General features: G+C 46.0%; 1 protein-coding gene across 1 annotated transcript in view; it reads right to left on the reverse strand.

The window, feature by feature from the left end:
- The window catches only part of Fam174b (family with sequence similarity 174 member B), a 43,343-nt gene extending 25,113 nt beyond the window's left edge, over positions 1-18,230 (reverse strand). The window contains exon 1 of the mRNA XM_032893411.1: positions 17,680-18,230. Within this exon, the coding sequence (XP_032749302.1) occupies positions 17,680-18,011 (332 nt within the window). The 5' untranslated portion in view covers positions 18,012-18,230. The remainder of the gene's footprint in view (positions 1-17,679) is intronic.
- Between the last annotated feature and the right edge of the window lie 5,753 nt (positions 18,231-23,983).

The raw sequence follows: 23,983 nt of genomic DNA on the forward strand, positions 1-23,983 counted from the left end.
ATGTCATTACCAATTGGCACCGTGCCAACTGAACTGCAGTGAACCATTTCATGCTCTCTAGAGTCATATTGGTTTTCAACCTGTGGGTCAAGACCCCCAAAGGGGTCACATGTCAGGTATGATTAGATATTATATTACAATCCATAACTAGCAAAATCACAGTTAAAGTACAAATGAAATAATCTTACGGTTGGGAGGTCACCACAACCTGAGGGACTGTATTAAAGGGTCACGACATTAGGAAAGTTGAGAACCACTGGTCTAGGATCAAAAAGACAGACAGTAGCCAAAGTTGGCAAGGATATGAAGAAACTCTGACTTTCATATCCTTCTAGTGAGACAGAATAGTATGGCGGCTTGCTAAACAGTAATCACCTTTGTTAAAAGTTAAGCCCAGGGGCTGGAGAGATGAGGTCCTGAGTTCAAATCCCAGCAACCACATGGTGGCTCACAACCATCTGTAATGAATCTGATGCCCTCTTCTGGTGTGTGTGAAGATACCTATAGTATACTCATATAAATAAAATAAATAAAATCTTAAAAAAAAAAAAAAAGTTAAGCCCAGACTTACCAAATGACCAAGCAGGTCTACTCTTAGTTCTGTAACCAAAAGCAAGTAAACTCCACATCCTCACAAACACTTACATACAAATATTCAATGCAGCACTGTTCATAACAGCCAAAAGGCAGAAACAATTCAAATATTGAAAAACTGAGAATAGTTTACCTGTGACTTTTCAATTGCTGTGATAAGGCACCATATCAAGCCAAAACAACTTATAAAAGAAAAAGGTTACTGGGGGCTGACAGCTTCAGAGGGTGAGCCCATGGTCATCATGGCAGGAAGTAGGCAGGCAGCCATGGTACTAGAGCAGTACTTTGAAAGCTTACATCCTGATACACGAGCATGAGGCAGAGAGAGAGCTAACTGGGAATAGTGTGGACTTTTGAACCCTCAAGGCCCATCCCTATGACACACCCCCACCAACAAGACTAATCCTTCCCAAACAGTTCCATCAAGTTGGGACAAGGCATTCAAATACATGAGCCTTTGGGGCTATTCTCATTCAAACACCACACATGGATATATGAAAGGGGATGGATATACAGAGCTAGAGAGAGGGAGACAGTTAAGTACAACTATGACTCTCACAGAGGACCCAAGTTTGATCCCCAGCACCCACACCGAGCAGCTTAAAACCACTTGTAACTCCAGCTGTAGGGGGGACCCAACTCCTCTGACCTCGACACTCACATACAAATATCCCTACACAGACACCCACACGTACCCATAAATTCTGAATGAAGATCAATCTTGGAAAACCACGGCGATGCATTAACTAAACAGGATACCACTATTTGGGGGAAGGGGTAGAAATTAAGCAGTGATTCACACTACAGTACAGATAAACCCTGAGAAAGCAACGCTAACTAAAACAGGCAACATATTGTATGATTCCAGTCACATGATTGTCCAAAATAGAGAAGCCCGTAGATACGGAAATCAATTAGTAGTCGCCTAGTACCAGGGGAAGCCATATGGAGAGAGAGGATGCAGGCTTCAGCCTGCAGCGATGAGCGCGTTCTAAACTCGGTCTTTGTAATGGATGTATAACTCTAGGAATAACCTACAGAAATAGTGTTGGATGCTTTAAAGAGGTGAACTGTGCAGCGTGTGAAATAAACCTCAGTGGAGATATGTGTGTATACTTATTACATTAACTTGTCGCTAGACTTACAATCTCTCTGAAAACATTCACAAGAAATCGACAGCATCTAGTGTAGGAAACAGCTGGGGACACGGTGAATTTCGTTTAGTATTTCCTCCTGTTCCTTGTGCATTTTGAACCACATGAATACACTTTTGGATTGTGCTGTCATTTTGAGACAGAGGTTTCAGGCTGGTCCCAAACTTGCTATCCAGCCAAGGACAACCCTGAACTTCTACCTCCTGTTTCCATGTCCTGAGGGTTGAGAAAACAAGCCTGGGCCACCTTGCCCAATTTTATGAACCTGGGCATTCGTGCACACTAAGCAAGCATTCTACCAACTGAGCCTCATACATCCCCAGACCAAGGTCTGTGCTAAATCAATTTCAAAGGTCCAAAGCAGATTGTTAAATTCGAAATGGACTGTCCTGGAGCCCACCCAGGGGCTAGCTACCGTGACTCATCCAAGTGGCTGTGCTCCCCTGACTGGGTGACTTCAGGACTCATACCCAGCAACTCAACATTTCCGCACCTCAGCAATCTCATCTTTACAGCCAGCCCTGCTGCAGCTCAAGGATAGGCACGGTGGCACCTCTGTCACCAGGAACACTCAGCAAAGAAAACGAAGACAGGGGAACTGGGGAGACCAAGCGGGCAGCTGCTAAGCATGGACCGTAGTGAGCCCTGCGGGTGAGCCTTGATGCCTCGAGGCTATGTCCAGGATTCCGAGGACATGTCTGATTTCCACACCTTCTCCTCAGAGCGTGAGAGATAACTGGGTTCCCCAGAAAAGCAGTTAAACTTAAAGAATGATAGAACACAGCCCGGAACCTTCTTTCCGGTCCTGGCCTCTGCCATGTCCTGTACAGAAGAGGTGCCTGAGTCCAACCTTAGCCGGGAGCTCAACAGAAAAGCCACCGTCACCTGCTACCAATGCCCTGAGCACAGCCCTCTGAGCTCCATCTTCAAGCACCCTGTCGGGCAGTCTCCATTATGACTCGAATCTCACCTCCTTCTACTCAGATGGGCAACCTCAATCAAACACAGTCATGTGAAACATGGGTGTGTCCCTTTAGCACAGCAATGACTTTAGGACCTCCCAGCAGCCTGGGCTCTGCCTCAGAGGCTCTGCCTGCCCCTCCCGAATGCTGTGTTGAGATTCTTCACAGACTCCACTCCCCACCCAGTCACTGTGCTGTCTCTCCTCATGTCGCTGCCTCAGTACACCAGCACTGACCTAGCCCAGTGACTCAGCAGGTCAACAGCCCACACACTACAGTGCCCTGTAAATACAGGCAACCCTTGAGGGGGAAGCGGTATGGCGGAAATTTGGGGACAAGCATGACGACAAATGGTGACCAAGCACTGCCTTCAAACCAGACAGGAAGAGCAGCACCTGGAGGGGTTGAAACAGCTTGGTGTATAAAGGTGCTTCCTCAAATGCCCGTGTGAGTTTGGTCTCTGGGACCCACATAATGGAAGGTAATCCTCAACTCCCACAAGTTTCCTACACATATGCTATTGCCCATGCTCACATACATGTGCAAGCAAACACACAATCAAGAAATGTAAAAATAGCACAAGCATTTGGGCACCCACACGACAAACACATGAATGTACAAAATAATAATAATAACACAGTACCATGCTCAGTCTAAAGGGGGCAACAGTTGATAGCTCCTATCCCTTCCTGGGCCGAGGTCCATGGGCACTGTACCACCAGGTATCCCCCCCTAAGGGACCCCAAATCTTTACAGTAAGTGTCCTCAATTCCCCTGGTTTTCAAAATCGGTACCAGATCAAAACCAAACTAGATAGCATGGCTGTCTGTGGTCTAAATCTCCAACTCCCAGGCCTTGTGTTGGCAAAATTTGTCTGTTTCTTTTTTTTTTTTTTTAATTTATTTACTATGTATAGAGTTCAGCCTGCATGTACACTTGCACACCAGAAGAGGGCATCAGATCCCATCACAGGTGGTTGTGAGCCACCATGTGGTTGCTGGGAATTGAACTCAGGACCTTTGGAAGAGCAGTCAGTGCTCCTAACCTTTGAGTCCCTGTCCAGCCCTTGTTTCAGTTTCTTAGCTGTGGTTTATATGGTCACGAGTGATATTTAATCACTCTACTAAAAGCCTATGAGCCCCGACAGATGTAATGATATACATTTCAACCAGGATCCCTTCCTTCTCCCTACTCCCTGGCAGTTCTGCCATGGTCAACAAACCAACCTGCTCTTTGTCTCCACTCTCTTGGGATTGGCAAAAATAGTAGCAACTATAGGCAAATCCCAGCACTGGCATCCAGGACAGAGGCATAGGGGTGAGAAAACACAGGCCACACATCCCTTAAGAGCTCAACTACAGACCTAGGATCTATACATCCAATTGCCCAATAACCTGTCACCCTCACACTCTCAAGGATGTGTCTTGTTCTCCAAGACAAACACAGCGCACCCTGGGTCTGACCTGTTGCCGGGACCCATGTGAAACACTGCCACAGCCTGTTCTTCCTGCTGCCAGGTGTGTTTGCAAAGGGCTGAGTCTGTTTTGTTTGTATAGGAGGCTGGGGGCAGGGGAGACAAGCAGAGAGAAAAGAAAGAGGTCACTGTTTGGAGAACACTGACAAGTGACAGTTGGGGGCCCACAGGACCCTGAGAGCCTGGGTCCTCGCTCTCCAGCACTTCGAGAACCCAAGTCTTTTCAGAGGAAGAAATGCCCTGAGTTCCAGGCATTGACGCCCAGCTGCTCATGGGCTTTTCCATTCACAAAACTCACTTGCATTTCGTCCCAAGTCAGAGTTGGCCAACCACAGGCCCGGGAGTTGGAAATTCTGACCACAGACATGCTTTTCTCTTTAGTTTTGGCCTATAAACTTTTTTTTTTTTAACTAAGAGAGTTGAGAACATTTAGTGTTAGGAGTCTTCATGTGAAGGTCGGGGGGACCCTCTTAACTCTTAAACAGATGGGGACACCTAACAGACAGAGAAAGTCAGTAACACAGCATCTGTGGTCCATGGCATAGGAAGGGGCAGGGGTTTACTGGTTGTGCTCCCCCATGTCTTTCTCTATCCTCATCAAGCCTGACCTCCCTCTTTCCCTCTTCACTATGTCTCCCACTTCAGACACTTTCCTTTTATCACCATCATCATCATCATCACCATCATCATCACCAGCAGCAGCAGCACCACTGCAATCGATACAGATCTCCAGCCCTGCCAACTGTTCTTTCAACATCTTTTCTGGGTCTCCCTAGCCCCACTGCAACCAATCATTCTACTACTCATCCAGTGCGTGTCTTAGTTAGGGTTCCATTGCTGTGAACCAACACCGTGACCAAAGCAACTCTGACAAGGACAACATTTAATCAGGGCTGGCTTACAGGTTCAGAAGTTCAGTCCATTATCATCTAGGTGGGAGCATGGCAGCATCCAGGCAGTGAAAGTGCAGGCAGAGCTGAGAATTCTACATCTTCAACTGAAGGCAAACAGAAGACTGGCTCCCATGTGGCTAGGAGGAGGGTCTCCAAGCCCATGCCCACAGCGATGCACCTACTCCAACAAAGCCACACCTTCTAATAGTGCCACTCCCTAGGCCAAGCATATTCAAACCACCATAGCACCTAAGAAGACCTCCTTTGCACCAGTCTTTTGAAAACAGCCCTTTAATTTTTAACCTTTTAAATCTCGGTTTCCTACAGCAAGACAAATCCACTGTGAAGAATTGGGTGTCTTCCAAATATATTTCAACAGAAGAAGCATGAATTGGTCCCTTCCTTTTCCCCATCCCCATTCAACAAGAGGCCTTTGAGCAAGATACATCTACTTTCAGTGACTTAATTTGCTCATCTGTAAAATGGGAACCCCCATAATAAAGTGTCCCTCACTGGAACAGGTAACATAAACTGTTCAGCACAGAACTTTGTACAAAATGAGATATTCAGAGGAGAAAGGCTTGCTTCAGTCCAGGTTACAGTTCAGGTTACAATCCATCACTGACTTGGGGAAGGCAAGGCAAGAGCCTGACGCCACTAATCACATCCATAGTGAAGAGCAGAGATTGGATAGATGCATCTACACCTACACCTCAGCTCACCCTTTCAACCCTTAAACAGCCCACGACCCGCCGCAGGCGGATGTTCCCATTTCAGCTAACACAATCAAGACAACCCCTTACAGACCTGCCTAGAGGCCAATCTGACCTAGACAACGATTCATCGAGATCCTTTTCCCCGGTGATTCAAAGGTGTGCTGACAGAACTATTGCACTTGCTTTGCCTATCCAACCCTGGAAGAAGCTTTTCCCCTCCCCACTGCTAAGCCGTAAGTCATCCTCCTCTCCTACAAGGCCTTCCCAGACCGCTCTATCTCCAGCCAAAGCCACTTGAGATGTATGGCTCCCCTGTTGAACTACTACATGACTTCCCTCCCACCAAATGATCAGTGAAGGGTGTAATCCTCCCTTCCACACTGATGCTTCTGGGTCTCTGAGGTGCTCCCCATTCAGCACAGTCCCTGTGTTCACAGAGGCACTCCTGAAACACACTAGGAAGAATGTGCTTTCTCTTCAGCCAAGCTCTCTCCTAGCTACTGAGCCAAGTGTCAGGGAGACCCACTGGACAAGGCCAAAGTGCAGCCTGCCACATCCCGGAGGCCCAGAAAGGGCCCAGAAGAGCATACAAGCACATGGGGTTACATCCTTCCCAGCTATGAGGCCTCGGTTTCACTATACAATGTAGAAGGGGGAGGAAGGTCAACATGCCCCTGAGAGGTTACAGGGCCCAAGGCCGCTCAGATCTGGGAGAATCCTACCAGAGTTCTCTGCGTCAAGGCTCTCGTCTCAGCCTTTCCTACCCAGAATTGGCTTCCTTCTCCCTGCAGCCCCAGAAAATAAACATGAAGCCTAGATTCTTGGCAGGTCATCCTCAGATTAGGAGACGTTATTGTTGCTTTTTAGGTGATACCTTAAGAACGTGATTTTAAACGCCTGCTCCCAGAACCTCCCCCTTGCAAATCTTTAGGCCCAAGCATGCACCCAAAATTAAACACACAATTCAGGAAGCTTCGGCTCAAATCCAGGGGGTTTCCTTTCGGGTGGGACACACACACCCCATCCCACTCCACCCCTACTTAGCCTTATACAAGTCTGGTATCACAAGAACCTACCCTGAGCAAGAATACGTGTGTCTGGGAGTCGAGTAACGCCATGTAAGCCAGGGGCTCAGGGTTAAATTAAAGAGGGATTTGTTCCTCCCTTTTCAATTTGCTAGAAAGAACCAGTAGCAGGTGCCCATGCCTAAAAGGCCTATTCATAAGGGTAGTCACAAAGCACCGCCTTTGCTGGGAGCTGAGTAGTCAAAAGGACTCAGCTGAGACAATTCCCAATGTTGTCTGAAATATGCTTGGAGGTGCATGCCCCCTGCCTGATTATTTTGGCCACGTGGCTGCCCCACTCACAAGCAGAAACTAAACCAAAAGGTTGAGGAGAAACTACTTCTGTCTTCAGAATCATATTTTTCAATCACACAGGACCCTTGGCTGCTTGAAGGAGAAACAGAGACGTGTTTGACACAGTGTGGTTCTAAATACCCCGCCAGCCCTTAGAAGCACGGACTGTAATTAATAATGGGGAACAGACACCCAGCAGGGTTCAGAAAAATTGCTCACAGTGCCAACCAGCAGACCAGAAACAAAGTCTGAGGGTTGTTCAGCCCCAGTGCCCTGGGTGTTTGCGGTCACATGACGGTGATGATTTATGTTGCACGTACATACCCAAGTGTGTGTGTTTGTGTATGTGTGTGTGTTTGTGTGTATATGTGTATGTGTGTGTTTGTGTGTGTATGTGTATGTATGTGTGTATGTGTGTGAATGTGTGTGCATGTGTGTGAGTGTGTGTGTATGTGTGTGAATGTGTGTGAATATGTGTGTATGTGTGTGTATGTGTATGTGTGTGAATGTGTGTTTGTGTTGTGTATGTGTGTGTTTGTGTGTGTATGTGTGTGTATGTGTGTATGTGTGTATGTGTGTGTATGTGTATGTGTGTGAATGTGTGTATATGTGTATGTGTGTGTGTTTGTGTGTGTTTGTGTGTGTGTATGTGTGTGTATGTGTCTGTGTATATGTGTGTATATGTGTGTGTATGTGTGTGTATGTGTGTGTATGTGTGTGTGTATGTGTGTGTGAATGTGTGTGTATGTGTGAATGTGTATATGTTGAGTGTGTGTGTGTATATGTGTGTGTGTGAATGTGTATGTGTGTGTAGTGTGTGTGTGTATGTGTATGTGTATGTGTGTGTATGTGTATGTGTGTGTGTGTGTGTATGTGTGTGTATGTGTGTATATGTGTATGTGTGTGTATGTGTGTATGCGTGTGTATGTGTGTGTGTATGTGTGTGTATGTGTGCATATGTATGTGTATATCTGTGTATGTGTGTGTATGTATGTGGTGTATGTGTGTATGTGTGTGTATGTGTGCATATGTATGTATATCTGTGTATGTGTGTATATGTGTATATGTATGTGTGTATGTGTGTGTGTGTATGTGTGAATGTGTGTATGTGTATATGTGTGTATATGTGTATAAGTGTGTATATGTATGTGTGTATGTGTGTATGTGTATGTATGTGTGTGAATTTGTGTATATGTGTATGTGTGAATGTGTGTGTGTTTGTGTGTGTGTATATGTGTATAAGTGTATGTATGTATGTGTGTATGTGTGTGTATGTGTGTGAATGTGTGTGTGTTTGTGTGTGTATGTGTGTGTATATGTGTATGTGTGTATATGTATGTGTGTGTGTGTTTGTGTGAATGTGTGTGAATGTGTGTGTGTCTGTGTGTGTACTCGAGCACACCTGTGTGTTGGCACTGGTTTTCTTCCTCAGGTACTCTCCACCTTGGTTTTTGACACAGGTTTTCAAACTGAGGCTGAAGTCCAACCACCATCAGGGTGGTTGGCCAGTGGCTTGATGGCTCCTCCTGATGTGTTCCACCCTAGGCCTGGGGTTACTGTTTATATTTAATGTTTTCCTTGTTATAAATAATAATAGAAAATTTGGGAAATTCGAGGTAAGTAGGAGACATTAGCACCTCTTCAAAAACCTAGGGAAGCAAATGGGGTATGTGAAGTGTCACCATCTCCAGAACATGGTGGTTACGCCCTTGCTACCATATTAGGCAATGTTAAATCACCTAGACTTTTGTCTTTCCAAGCCCTGGGGAAGCACGGAAACTCATTCTCTCAGCTGAGAGGATTTCACAGAGATTCAGCAATAAGAAGGGGCTGAGCACACAGCCAACAGAGAAGGGAGAGAAATGGCACCTGTTCGGTAAAACTGGGAGACCAGCCAAGCCAGTGGGATGCTGTGGTTTCAAGGTGTACAGTTTCCCTGGCCTGAAGCCACATCATGAAAGAGGAAAGTCCAACTCCCAAAACTCTAAGGGAGGGGTATTGTAAGGGAACCCTGAGGTAGACGCTCCTGACAACAGCAGTCTCTGTTGTGAGGGTGTCCCCTGAATCCACCCAAGGCCACCAGAATCTCCCAAGGTCAAAACAAGTAAGCAAAATCCTTTCTCTGCTTCTACGTGTGCTGCTTCCTCTTCCATTAACCTCTTCCTCTTCCCTCATCCTTTTCTTCCTCTTCTTCCTCTTCCTCTTCTTCCTCCTCTTCCTCTTCTTCCTCTTCTTCCTCTTCTTCTTCCTCTTCTTCTTCCTCTTCCTCTTCCTCTTCTTCCTCTTCTTCCTCTTCTTCCTCTTCTTCTTCCTCTTCCCTCTTCCTCTTCTTCCTCTTCCTCTTCTTCCTCCTCTTCCTCCTCCTCTCCCTCTCCTCTTCCTCTTCCTCTTCCTCTTTCTCTTCTCTTCTTCCTCTTCCTCTTCTTCCTCTTCCTCTTCTTCCTCCTCTTCTTCCTATTTCTCTTCTTCTTCTCTCCCTCCTGTCTCTCACAATGGCATCTAGAAACATACCCAGAAGTGTCTGATGCACTGGACCTCCAGGACCCTCACGTGCACCATACAATCACCAGAGGATACTCTAGAATCAACCCACCTTTCTCTCCAGATTTGATCTCCTATATAAGATTCCTGGATAGCAAAATATTAATACATAGGGCAAAGTAAGGTAGTTTAGCGAATAATGGCTCCCATCACCCATCCTGAGGACCTGGGTACAATTCCTGGGTACCAAATGGTGGAAGGAGAGAACTCACTCCAACAATTTGTTTTCTAACCTCTCTCTCTCTCTCTCTCTCTCTCTCTCTCTCTCTCTCTCTCTCTGTCTTCTCTCTGTCTCTCTCATACACACACACACACTCACTCACACACACTAAACAAATGAATAAAAATGTGATAAAAAGTAAAACTAAATAAAATTCAAAATACATATCAACACATAGGAACATCCTGAACTCTAACCCTCAAAATCCAAAGCCCAATTAAACTTTTATAAATTGCCTTCCCTCTTTAAAAGGGAAACAAGAATACCCTTGGGCGGGAATAGGGAGGCAAAGTTTAGAACAGACACAGAAGGAACACCCATTCAGAGCCTGCCCCACATGTGGCCCATACATATACAGCCACCAAACTAGATAAGATGGATGAAGCAAAGAAGTGCAGGCTGACAGGAACCGGATGTAGATCTCTCCTGAGAGACACAGCCAGAATACAGCAAATACATAGGCGAATGCCAGCAGCAAACCACTGAACTGAGAACGGGACCCCCATTGAAGGAGTCAGAGAAAGAACTGAAAGAGCTTGAAGGGCTTGAGACCCCATATGAACAACAATGCCAACCAATCAGAGCTTCCAGGGATTAAGCCACTACCCAAAGACTATACATGGACTGACCCTGGACTCCAACCTCATAGGTAGCAATGAATATCCTAGTAAGAGCACCATTGGAAGGGGAAGCCCTTGGTCCTGCCAAGACTGAACCCCAGTGAACATGATTGTTGCGGGGAGGGTGGTAATGGGGGGAGGATGGGGAGGGGAAGCCCATATAGAAGTGGAGGAGGAGGGGTTAGGGGTATGTTGGCCCAGAAACCGGGAAGGGGAATAACAATCGAAATGTAAATAAGAAATACCCGAATTAATAAAGATGGAAAAAAGAAAAAATAAAATAAAATAAATTGCCTTGGTCACAGCATTTTATCACAGAATCAATAAAGTAACTAAAGCAGATGGGGAAATCAGATTAAGTGTGGGTCCAGGGCTCCGTGGGTAAAAGCATCTGCCGCACAAGCATGGAAGCCAGAGTTCAGATTCCCAGAACCCACTAAAGACCTGAGTGTGGCTGACGGTACCTGTGAGCCAGCACTGGGCGGGCAGAGACAGGAGGATCGATGGAGTTAGCCATCCCTAACTGAAAAACAATTGTGAACCCCAAGTACAGTGAAAGAGCCTGTCTCAAGGGAAGAGAGAGCAAGGGAGCAGGACACCAAATCCTCCTCACACACACATACACATGGAAGATACATGGGAAGTGACACAGCTGTGAACAGCTGTCAAACAGAAACTAAAGAAATGGAGGACAGAGCAAGGAGATGCTACAGCACAGCCAGCATGGGAAAGCATCAGAAAGCCAGGCAATCCTAAGGGCCAGTTACAAGTAAAGGACCCCAGAGGCACAGCTGCACAGAGCATACCCTGATACCCAACCAGGAAAACCAAGAATGAGGGATATAGGAATCCCACGGCCGGGGTACATCCAGATGTCTTCCCGCTGATCTTCAGGATACAATGTGCATGCATGAACACATGACTCAGAGCTGTAAAGGAGTCCAGATGACACGGAATCATGCCATGAATATAAATACAGACAGGAAGAATCGCCCATATTTACAAGTACATGCACATGCTAATATATTCCTTAGTACACTCATATATGTATATATTTATAGCAGTGAAAGGAGCCCACATGGCATGCCATTGTGTGATCTATTGCATTCGACGATACGTGGCTGATACTGTCACTCACATTACTTTTCCCATAGTCAGAGTCTCTCTTAATTCACATCACCACCTTCCTATGTCATTGCTTTTAACAGCTCTTAAAGATTACACATTCTGTACTTTTCTGGTTGCTCTAACAAAATGTCTGGAATAGCAACTTAGGAAAGGAAGAGTTTATTTCAGCCTACGTTTTGAAGGTGTAGCCCAGCATGGCAGGGATGCCACAGTGGCAGGAGAGAGAGAGAGATGTGAACACTGATTCTCAGTTCACTCTCCCCTTCCACACACTGTCTGAGACCCCAGCCCGGGCCACGGTGCTGACCACATGTAAGGTGTACCCTCTCCCCTCAAGAAACCCAGCCTAGACACTCAGCCACAGACATGCCTAGAGGCTTATCCTCTAGATGATTCTAGATCCTGTCAAGCTGACAATCAGTATTAACCTGTCACCGACGGCCACTATTTCCTTAGGCAGTGCCAACTGCTGGATATGTTTGTGTTTCATTTGAACAAGGTCATGCTGTGTAGCAGCTCGCTTCCGACTCATGATCCCCCTGCCTCAGCCTCCTCGGTCCTGAGATTCCAGTCACTCAGCCCTACGTGCGTCATTTAAATGTTTTCCCTATGAAAAAAGAACTCCTAAACCCGATAAACAACTTCAGCAAAGTGGCTGGACAGAAAATTAACTCGAACAAATGAATAGCCTTCCTCTACTCAAAGGATAAACAGGCTGAGAAAGAAATTAGGGAAGTGACACCCTTCACAATAGTCACAAGTAATATAAAATACCTCGGTGTGATGTTAACCAGGAAAGTGAAAGATCTGTATGACAAGAACTTCAAATCTCTGAAGAAAGAAATGGAAGCTCTCAGAAGATGGAACAACCTCCCACGCTCATGGATTGGCAGGATTAATATAGGAAAAACGGCCATTTTGCCAAAAGCGATCTACAGATTCAGTGCAATCTCCATCGAAATTCCAACTCAATTCTTCATAGAGTTAGAGCAATTTGCAGATTCATTTGCAATAACCAAAAACCCAGGACACTGAAAACTATTCTCAACAATAAAAGAAGTGGGGGTGGGAATATCACCATCCCCTGACCTCAAGCGGTATTACAGAGCAATTATGATTAAAAAAAAAAAATGTATGGTATTGGTACAGAGACAGGCAGGTAGACCAATAGAATAGAATTGAAGACCCACAAATGAACCCACACACCTATGGTCACTTGATCTTTGACAAAGGAGCTAAATCCATCCAGTGGTTTTTTTAAAAAGACAGCATTTTCAACAAATGGTGCTGGTTCAACTGAAGGTCAGCATGTAGAAGAATGCAAATTGATCCATTCTTATCTCCTTGTACAAAGCTCAAGTCCAAGTGGATCAAGGACCTCCACATGAAACCAGATACACTCAAACTAATAGAAGAGAAAGTGGGGAAGAGCCTCGAACACATGGGCACTGAGGAAATTTTTCTCAACAGAACACCAATGGCTTATGCTCTAAGATCAAGAATTGACAAATGGGACCTCATAAAATTGCAAATCTTCTGTAAGGCAAAGGACACTGTCATTAGGACAAAACGGCAGCCAACAGAGTGGGAAAAGATCTTTACAAATCCTACATCAGATAGAGGGTTAATATCCAATATACACAAAGAACTCAAGAAGTTAGACTCCAGAAAACCAAATAACCCTATTAAAAATGGGGTTCAGAGCTAAATAACAAATTCTCAGCTGAGGATTATCAAATGACTGAGAAGCACCTAAAGAAACTGTTCAACATCCTTAGTCATCAGGGAAATGCACATCAAAACAACCCTGAGATTCCACTTCATACCAGTCAGAATGGCTAAGATCAAAAACTCAGGTGATAGCAGATGTTGGGGAGGATGTGGAAAAAGAGGAACACTCCTCCATAGTTGGTGGGATTGCAAGCTGGTACAACCACTCTGGAAATCAGTCTGGAGGTTCCTCAGACAATTGGACATAGTGATACCTGAGGACCCAGCTATACCACTCCTGGGCATACACCCAAAAGATGCTCCAACATATAACAAGGAAACATGCTACACTATGTTCACAGCAGCCTTGTTTATAATAGCAAGAAGCTGAAAAGAACCCAGAGGTCCCTCAACAGAAAAATGATACAGAAAATGTGGAGTGCTACTTAGCTAGTAAAAACAATGACTTCATGAAATTCTTAGGCAAATGGACAGAACTAGAAAATATCATCTTGAGTGAGATAACTCAGTCACAAAAGAGCACACACAGTATGCACTCACTGATGAGTGGATATTAGCCCAAAAGCTTGGAATTCCCACAATACAATTCACAGACCATATGAAGCTCAAGAAGAAGGAAGACCAAAGTGTGGACCCTTCAGTCCTTCTTAGAAGGGGGAATAAAATACTCAAGGGAGGAAATACAGAGACAAAATATGGAACAGAGACTAAAGGAAAGGCCATCCAGAGACTGTCCCACCTGTGGATCCATCCCATATAGACACCAAACCCAGACACTATTTTGGATGCCAAGAAGTGCAGCTGACAGGAGCCTGATATAGCTGTCTCCTGAGAGGCTCTTCCAGAGCCTGACAAATACAGAGGCAGATGCTCGCAGCCAACCATTGGACTGAGCACAGGGACCCCAATGGAAGAGTTAGAGGAAGGACTGAAGGAGCTGAAGGGGTTTGCAACCCCATAGAAAGAACAAGAATATCAACCAACCAGAACTCCAAAGGACTAAACCACCAAAGAGTATACATGGAAGGACCCATGGCTCCAGCCGCATATGTAGCAGAGAATGGGCCTTGTCAGGAATCAATGAGAGGAGAGGCCCTTGGTCCTGTGAAGGCTTGATGCCCAGTGTAAGGGAATGCCAGGGCGGGGAGGTGGGATTTGTGGTTGAGTGGGTAGATGGCCGAACACCCTCATATAAGCAGGGGGAAGGAGGAAGGGATGGGAGTTTCAGAGGGGAAATCGGGAAACAGGATACCATTTGAAATGTAAATGAATAAAAATCCAATAAAAAATTGACATATAAACATTTACCACTATTAAATTATACAGATTTTTGTTACTTAACAAGAGAATAAAGAAAAAAAGAAAACAGAATTCTCTGAATATCCCATCATGCACGTATTTCATCTTCCTCTTCTAGTCATTAGCATCAGAATAAGAATATCAAAGGGGAAACCGTGGATCTTCGAAGTGTAGCTACCTAATAAAAAGATGGTGGGTTTCACTATATGGATCTTGCCTTTTTTAAAACCTTTCCTTGGGTCCATGTTTGTTCTGTTGTCCAGCCAGGTGTTTCCTTCAGGGAAAACAAACATGCAGGAGCGTTAATGTAAAAGCAATGATACCACACTCAGGTCCCAGTTTTTCTGCATTTCTAAGACAGTGAACAGGTACCACCCAAGTTTCCACCCCATAAGCATCCCGAAAAGACCAGGCATCTAGTCAAAGGCGACACTTGGAGAGCCATCAACAATGTAAAATACTCAGGAGTTTAACATTCTTTTGCTAAAAATATCTTTATTAAATGCCAACCTATTCCTGGAATGACACTAGGTGCTAAAGAGACAAAGAAGTTCTGCCCTTCATAGCCCTCAGCCCTGGTAAGGCAAAGGGACAGGAAATTCCGATTCCAGTGTGCTTTGGGAAGTGGAGGAGGAGGGGCTACCCAGGGAGCTTTCCCAGGTATAAACACAAAAAAGGTCAGCAATGAGTTCTCCTGTAGACTTGGTGTCCTGGAGGACCAGGCAAGGAGCAGAGCAAAACAACGTACGTGTGTGTGTGTGTGTGTGTGTGTGTGTGTGTGTGTGTGTGTGTGTGTGTGTGTGTGTGTGTGTGAGAGAGAGAGAGAGAGAGAGACAGAGACAGAGACACAGACAGAGACAGACACAGACAGGGAGAAAAGAGAGGCTGAGAGAGATCATAATTATTTATTCCTTTTCAGTGATTTGAATTGGGAATCTGTCACAGACTTTCGTCAAAATAGAATTGAATCAGTATTAGTCTCAAACTGGAATTGTGGCATCTGCAGTCCTGATTTCAATATATTTAACCCAATACATCAAAATTTGAAAAAAAAATAACATTACTTCAAAGATTTAGCAAATACATAAATAAATAAATAAATAAATAAATAAATAAATAAAAAGAATCAAATATCCCTTAATAAATTCCATGTGAAGCTCGTGGTTACAGTGCCTCCCAGTTCAGAAAGTTATGCTTCCAGTTCTCCATGTGGCTAATGGCTACCAGACTAGAAAGCACAGGAGAAACTGGGGCCGTATAGGATTAGAACGGCCAACCAATGACTACATAAATGCATAAAGGCTCACACGGTGCTTCCAGAGAGCCCCGGAGTCCAGCACAGCTAGGGCAAAGGAGCACTGGGCCAAACTTATAGGGAGGCTCAAGAACAAGGCAGAATGCCAATCATAAAGAGTCAGCCTTGCCCCCAGGTCCAAGAATTTAATACAAAAGGTCGAGCGGATCGAAGAATGAGAGCAGCACTCCATCAGAAGAGGGAAGATGAGGAGCAGAGGGACAGGGGTCAGCCAGGAACCCCAGCCTAAAGAGCATCACTGTGACCTCGGTGAGGCGAGGAAGGTGCAGCACATCAAAAGTGGCGCAGGGAGGGAAGCCTGCACCAGGGAAAGTACAGACACGGGGTAATGGTGTTCGGAGCTCCCGGTGATAAGATGACTAGGACTCGGGGCCTACAAGCTAAGAAGCTGGGGAGCAAGCAGGTACAAAGGACCCCAGAGGCGATGGAGCTAGATAATCAAGTCCACAGGAGAGCATGACCAGAGGCAACAACCACAGAACAGACCACCAAGCAGCAGATTCAAGGTGCATTGGCGGTGGGTGCTTTTAGCCACACAGAGCTGTGGCGTGTTCTAGAATCGAACAATATTTGTTCCACACTCTGAGAAGCAGCATCACAACATCGCCAAACTCGAGGGGAACACTAGGGGACCATCAAAGCCCTTCCCTGCCGTAAAACGCTCCAAATCCTATCTAAATCGTTATCCAGATTGGCGGCTGTCCGCCTAAAATACTCAACTAACAAGCACGCCTTCCCAGGAAGAGGATACAGATCATGGCCAGAAGCGGTTTATCTTATTAAGTGGTCTCCTTCCTTCCACACTCAAGCCAAGGTCGCTCCCTTCCAGGCCTGAGTGCCACATCTCCTATTTAAACACACAGCCCTGTCCCCTCACATCTGGCCGCATGATGTCTTCCTTGTCTTCTCCCCAACTCTTGGGTAATAAGGAGCAGACTGGCAAAATAGTTCAAATGCCTTCTTTTAAAAGTACACAGCTGTGTGGGCTTGGACTATTTTGAGCTAAATGTTTCAAACCTCCGAGCTCAGAGCCGTTCTAGGCGTTCGCTGATTCCAAGTGAACAACGAGGAGGAACGTCACCAAAGCTATCACGGGTCACCAAACCTCCTGTAACTAACATCAGGTGTAAAGCAAGTGTCCCCAGTTTCCTCTGGCATCCCTCTCTTCCCACTTCTGCTTTCCGTAGGTGAATGAGAGCGAGAGCTGGTGGGACAGAGGAGAGCTGGTGGGGGGGGGGGCAAAGATGGGAGAGCCCTAGACCAGATTGTCCCTCCACCGCTGAGTACCTGTGTAAGCCAGCTCTCTTTGAATGTTTCCTCGTTTCGTGAAGTGGACATAAAAACAAATCCCACGGAAGGGGGGTCGAAACTCAGAGTTGGAGGTAACCGTGAGTAGAGGAAAGCAATAGAATCTAGGACTTGGAACACACCAAACAGCCTTAAAGGGGGAAACGGTTCCTGAGATGTGCGCCTGAAAGAACCAAATGTACTCGCCCGCCCTCCGGATCCCACCCTGACAGATCGAGCAGAGAGGTGCGCGCCTGGCGGGAGCGCGCCGAGAGCGAGCACCTGTGCGCGCAGGTGGGGCAGTGCGCGGTGGCGGCGGCAGCAACAGCACCATGGCGACGCCGCCGGTGGAGCCAACCCGGCAAGGAGCTGGGCGACGCGACCCACCTGAAGACTCGCAGCAGCAGGCAGGCGATGAGCAGCGCGCTGAAGGCGCAAGCCACGATCACCGTTGCCTTCAGGGTGGGCAGGTCGCGAAGCAGGCTGGAGATGCGGGTCACCACCGCGTCGACGCTGCTGTTGGAGCCTCCCCCGCCCGCCATACCAGATCCCAGCTGGGTGGCATTCCCTGGGCTGGGCGGAGACTGGTGGTCTGCTTCGGGCTGTGAGGCCGAGGCGGACTGGGCTCTGCTAGCGAGGACCGCGGGCGCGGCCAGGAGCGCGAGCAGCAGCAGCAGCAGCGGGAGCGGCGGCGGCGGCGGCGGCGGCAAGGCGCTCATGGTGCGCTGTGCTCAGGTGCGGAGGTCTGCGTCCGGGAGGCTTGCACCTAGGAGGCCTACGCCCCAGAGGCTTGCACCCCGGAGGCCTGCACCGGGGTCCCCCGCGGCCGAGGCGGCTGCGCGATGCTCGGCAGGAAGCTGCAGAGCCCGGAAGAACCCGCGCGGCCGCCGCCGCAGCCACCAACACGTTGCACAGAGTCATTCGACGGGCTTCGGCCTCGCGTGGGCGGGGCAGACCTCGGCTGGGTCCCCGCTGCGCCCCGCCCCTGGGTGGCCCAGGCCGATCAGGACCTAAGACCCCGTGGAGGAATCCTAAATGCTTGCCTCACTCTGCTCCGGGTAGGCAGTATGATGAGCGGTTCACGCGATTTATCTCATACAGTCTGGCAGCCCGCTCGGGAAACAGGTATTCTTTTGCCCTGGTTTGTTGATTTAGCACGCAGGGAGTCAGCTCACAGCACCCCAGATTTCCCACCTGGAGCTTGCAAGCATTTTGCACTTCCGCTGGTGAACTGGTTTTCTGCATCCCTACCTTTGGAAGTAGTAACTCATTCTCCAGACCAGACTGAAGTTCCAAACTCCAAGGATTAATTTATTGTCGTGCTGTCTCTGGTGTATAAACTAAATGATGTTGGGGTGGGAGAAGACAGCTATGGACAGTCTCTTGGGAGCCCAGAAATTGATATAGTGTGGAGTAGGTCCCTGGAGCAACAGGTACAGACCTCTGGATGATCTGGAAGCCACTCCCCAATGATCAGTAAATATCTAAACATGTAGAACAAGGACCAAGAGAATTTGATCAGCTCATTTCTGGTCCTGCTAGAGAAACCACCAAATATAATGATGTGTTCATTGTCTATAGTTACATAACCAAAGTTCCACAACAAATTATCCCAAAACAATCCCCACATGTTATCTCAGACCCAGCCTTTCTGGGTTCTCCCATTTCAATATGTCTTGTTAAGTTTAAGATCAAACTAACACCCCCTCCAGATCTCCTTGAAAGGTTCCCTTGGGAGCCGATCTGACTCTTCTCTAAGCTCAATTGCTTTCCCCTAAGGAGACCAGAGATTCCGTTCCCCACCATCTGTCTGTCAGAAGCTGCCCTAAATTCTAACAGGGAGAATTTCTGAAAGAGCTTTTTGCATCTTCAAAGCATTCAAGCCCAGATAGTAATAAAGTCATTGAGCAAAACAGAAGATGGACCTGTAAAACTTAATCATAGATGTGACATCCCCACACTTTCTCCTGAATCGGTTCATTAGAAGCATGCCACCACTCTCGTTCATAGTCCCGGAAAGAAGGCAGCACAATGATGTAAATAACAGGAAGCCGGGAGCATTGGGGCCACCTAACAGCTGCCTGCCATACACAGTGTGATGAATTTCTATATGTGGGTGGGGGTTGGACAACATTGAGATTCCCAGAAGTCGTTGCCCACCAAGCACTTTGTGAATTTACAAGCATGCTACAGGGACGAGAGATAAAGATCATATGTTAGAGATGGTGGAGCCCACCATTAATGCCAGCACCAAGGAGGCAGAGACAGACAGATGGCTACCAATCTGATGCCATCCTGGGCTGCATAGTGAGTTCCTGGACAGCCAGAGCTATGAGGTGAGATCCAGATCCAACAGAAGAAAAAGGAAACGAAAAATCATATATGAACTATATGGATGGAGAAGTCTTGTTTTCATATCAGAATAGACTCCAAAAAAAAGTGCCTAAAGATCTAGGCGTGATGTCCATAATTCCCCAAGCTTCAGATGTCACAGCCTTGTAATTTGTTAGTTAGAGAAAAGTTCTGTATAGTAGAGCAAAGGTGTTCCCAACTTAAAGCCTCTCAACCAGGATGGAAGTCGACCATTGAGTGACCTTGGCCAGTAAGGATTTAACTGGTGAATATCAGGTTTTTAATATCTAAAGAAAAAGTTAACAGCGTCAAGCATGATAAGGTCACTGAGAACATTCCTAAAATTGGAGACTAGAGAAACAAAGCCGCAGAGGACCTAGGTCCAGTTCCTAGAACCCACATCAGGTAGCTTACAGCTAATTCTAGTTTCAGGTGATCCAGTGCCCTCTTACGGCCTTCTCAGGCACTGCACACAGGTGGTATACACGGAGAAGCAGGCACACGGACATACAAATAAATAAAAATAGTATTAGCATTCTCTCCTTTTGGCACAATTTAGGAGCTGTGGATGTGTTTGTTTGACATCAACTTAACAAACACCAAGATTATAAAAAGCATAAATGTCAAACTATTTTAGTAAAGTAAAACTTTTGGATCTATCATTCTTCCTAATTAAGAATCACGTACAAATTGCCCCCATATTAGAGTCCCTAAAGCATTTTGGCTCAAAATGCTTTAACCCATGTTAAAATTGGTAACAAGAAACAGTGGCAAACTTTAGATTTAATAATAAGGGTTGGGGACCGGAGAGATGGCTCATCAGTTAAGAGCACTGGCTGCTCTTCCAGAGGTCCTGAGTTCAATTCCCAGCCACCACATGGTGGCTCACAACCATCTGTAATGAGATCCAATGCCAGATTCTGCTGTGTCTGAGTCAGTCACACTGTACTTGTATACATAAAATAAATAAGTCTAAAAAAAAAAAAAAAAAGGGTTATTGGACACAGTTTAGACTGCCTCCAGGACTGCCCACTAGAAGCATGGTCTAGGGACCGCTGGGTCCCTGGCACCCTTTCAGGGACTCTTCAAAGTAAATTCTAGAGTGGTGCTGAAGTGGGATTTTCCTTTTTTATTGAGTTGACAGTTGGGCCAGCATCAACAAAGGTACCCTCAAGGCTCAAGGCAAGGCCTACTGACACCGGGCATCATCTCCAGAGCTGAGCTTTGCACAGACACTGGCACAGAGCCCACCTCACTTCAGAGTTCCCTTGACTCTAGAGAGCAGAGCATGTTGTCATTATAGGTGATAAGACAGGAAGAATTAATGAATCACGTCTGTTTCACACTGAGAACGAGAACTCGAGAAAAGCAAGTATGCAATTCTTGGAGCTGCAAACCAAACCAAATGGCTTTTAGAGGGGTAGGGGGGTGCAGCATTTGTCATCAAAGAGCGACTGACAGACTTCAGAGCAGGTCTTTAGCAGGTAGGGCTCCAAAAGGAACCAAACAAGACTGTCGCTTTCAAGGATGCCCGCCAACAGTATTGTGTCCGATGATAAAAATCCAAGACTTCAAGTGGAAACACTAGAAATTTTTCAAACTTGTCCATTAGGATGCTTTAAGACACCAGTTTAACAGTTGTTCAATGCCCTGAAACTGTTCTGAGGAGCGTGAAAGTTTTTAAAAGCGTAAGCCCCCTGCTTATTCCTTCCCTTCCTCCCTTCCTTCTTGCCCCCTCTTTCTGGGACAAATCCCTGTGTAGCACAGACTGCCTTCAAACTTCTAGTTTCCCCACCTCCTCCTCCTAAAGGGTTACAGCTGCAGTTTTCTATCTCCATGCCTGAGTTATATTTTATATGTTTTTTCAGTTTTTAGATTAATTTATGGGGTTTTTTTTATTTGTTTGGTTTTTTTTTTTTTTTTTTTTTTTTTGGTTTGGGTGTTTTCATTGTGTGAATGTGGATGTTCCATTTGGTGCCCACAAAGGGCAGAAGACAGTGTTGTATAACTCGGAACCGGAGTAAACCACCAGGAGGATCCTGGGAAGTGAGCTCAGACCCCCTACAAGAACAAGTGCTCTCACCTGCTGAGCTATCACTCCAGCTCCTTTGTATAGTTTAGAGTTCATGCTGCTATCATGTGGGAACTCCTCCTAAGTACCAGACTACAAGGCTGTGACATCCAGAGTTTATGCCTTACTGGCTATGAAATCATGGAGGTTTTATAATGGAATACGTCAAAATTTGGAAGATCTGCTTAAATCGACACACTGATTTTTTTCTGGATGGAGGATGCACAGTGGTGGGAATTATTTGTGAGTAAAGGTCCATTAGGAGTGCAGACCAAGCCAGAGGGTGCGTATGTGCTCAGGAAGGAGCCAAGCTTTTATGAGCATGCTGGAGAATTACTGTCACTCATCAGCCCTGACCAATGGGGACAGTCCAAAGCAGCTTATGATTGGGGGCCTAGTGACAGTTGCAGAAAGTTAGCTCATAATCATCATGGTAGGGGAGCATGGTGACAAGTAGTCATGGCACTGGAGCAATAGCCAAGGGCTTGCAACTGATCCACAAGATGATGATAGAAAAGAGAGGGCTGGAGAGATGGCTCAGTGGTTAAGAGCACTGACTGCTCTTCCAGAGGTCCTGAGTTCAATTCCCAGCAACCACATGGTGGCTCACAACCATCTGTCATGGGGTCTGATGCCCTCTTTGGCATGTCTGAAGACAGCCACACTGTACCCATATAAATAAATAAATAAATAAATAAATAAATAAATAAATAAATCTTTGAGAGAGAGAGAGAGAGACTGGGCCTGGGCCTGGGCCTGGGCCTGGGCCTGGCAGGCGCTTTTGAAATCTCAAAGCCCCATGACACACCTCCAAAAAGGCCACACCTACTCCAGGAAGACCACACCTCCTAATCCTTCCCAAACAATCTTCCAAACATTCAAATATTTGAGCCTATGTGGGGACCAAAGCCTACAGTGGAAAGAGGGAATCAACTCCCAAAAGTTGTTCTCTGACCTCTGCCTGCGTGCACACACACATACACACACACACACACACACACACACACACACACACACACACACACCCAAGGGAGGGACTAATACATTTTTTAAAGCTTTTTAACAAATCCCATTGCATATATATGCCATATTTTCTTTACCCGTTCATCAGTTGATGTTCAAGCTACCCTAACTCCTACTTTTGTGACTAGCAGAGCAATGAGCATGGATGATGGAGAACAATAGAACTAGAAGCTTTGGGTCTATGCCCACTAGTGGACCACATGGTAGTTCTGTTTTTAGATGTGGTGGTGGTGATGGCGGTGGTTTGGGGCTTTGGTTGGTTGTTTGAGAAACCTCCACGCTGATTTCCATAGTGAATACAAGAATGCGTGCCCGCCAGCTATGAACAAGAGTTTCCTCTTTCCCATATCCTCGACACTCTTTGTTCTCATTTGCTTCTTTGATGTCACCATTCTCAGCAGCATGATATGGAGTCTCAGAGTAGTTTAAATATGCATTTCCCCGATAGCCAGTGATGTTACGTACCATTTTAAATACTTATTGACCATTTTGTTTCTTCTTTTTTTGAATATTACCTGTTCAGGTTATTCTCACTTATTGATTGGATGTTTTTGGTCTTGCTTTATATATGCTAGCCATTAACCCCTTGTCCAAAGTACAGCTAGCAAATATTTTCTCCCAGTCTGTAGGCTTTCTCTCTTCACTCTGCCAATTGTTTCCTTTGCTGGGCAGGAGCCTCTCAATTTCATGTAATCCCATTTGTCAATTTTTGGTTTACATACTACGCTACGAGAGTTACTAGCAGAAATGTTTTGCCTATATCTATATCTTGAAGAATTCTCTGCATGATTTCAACTAGCACTTTCAGTGTTTCTGCCTCTGCGTTAAAGTTCTTGATCCATTCTGAGTTGATTTGTTTTTACATTTTTATTAGATCTATTCATTTTATCTTTATGTGAATATTTTGCCTGGATGGATGGATGGATTCCAGCATGTGCATGTTTGGTATCCACAAAGGTCAGAAGAGGGTATCTGATTCCCCTCAAATATGGATGACTGTGAACCACACCATGTGGGTGCTGGAAATTGGACCCAGGTCCTCTGCAAGGGTGAGTGCCTTTAACTGCTGAGCCATCTTTCCAAGCCTCTTTTAAAATTTTTGATTTATTTATTTTACTTTTTGTGTTTATGAATGTCTTTCCTGCTTGCATAGGTGTACACCATGTATGTGCCTGTTGGATTCCCATGGCACAGCTATGAGTGGCTGTGATCCACTCTGTGGATGCTGGGAATCAAACTGATTCC

This window comes from Rattus rattus, chromosome 2, assembly GCF_011064425.1.
Source record: "Rattus rattus isolate New Zealand chromosome 2, Rrattus_CSIRO_v1, whole genome shotgun sequence".
NCBI classification, from domain to species: domain Eukaryota; kingdom Metazoa; phylum Chordata; class Mammalia; order Rodentia; family Muridae; genus Rattus; species Rattus rattus.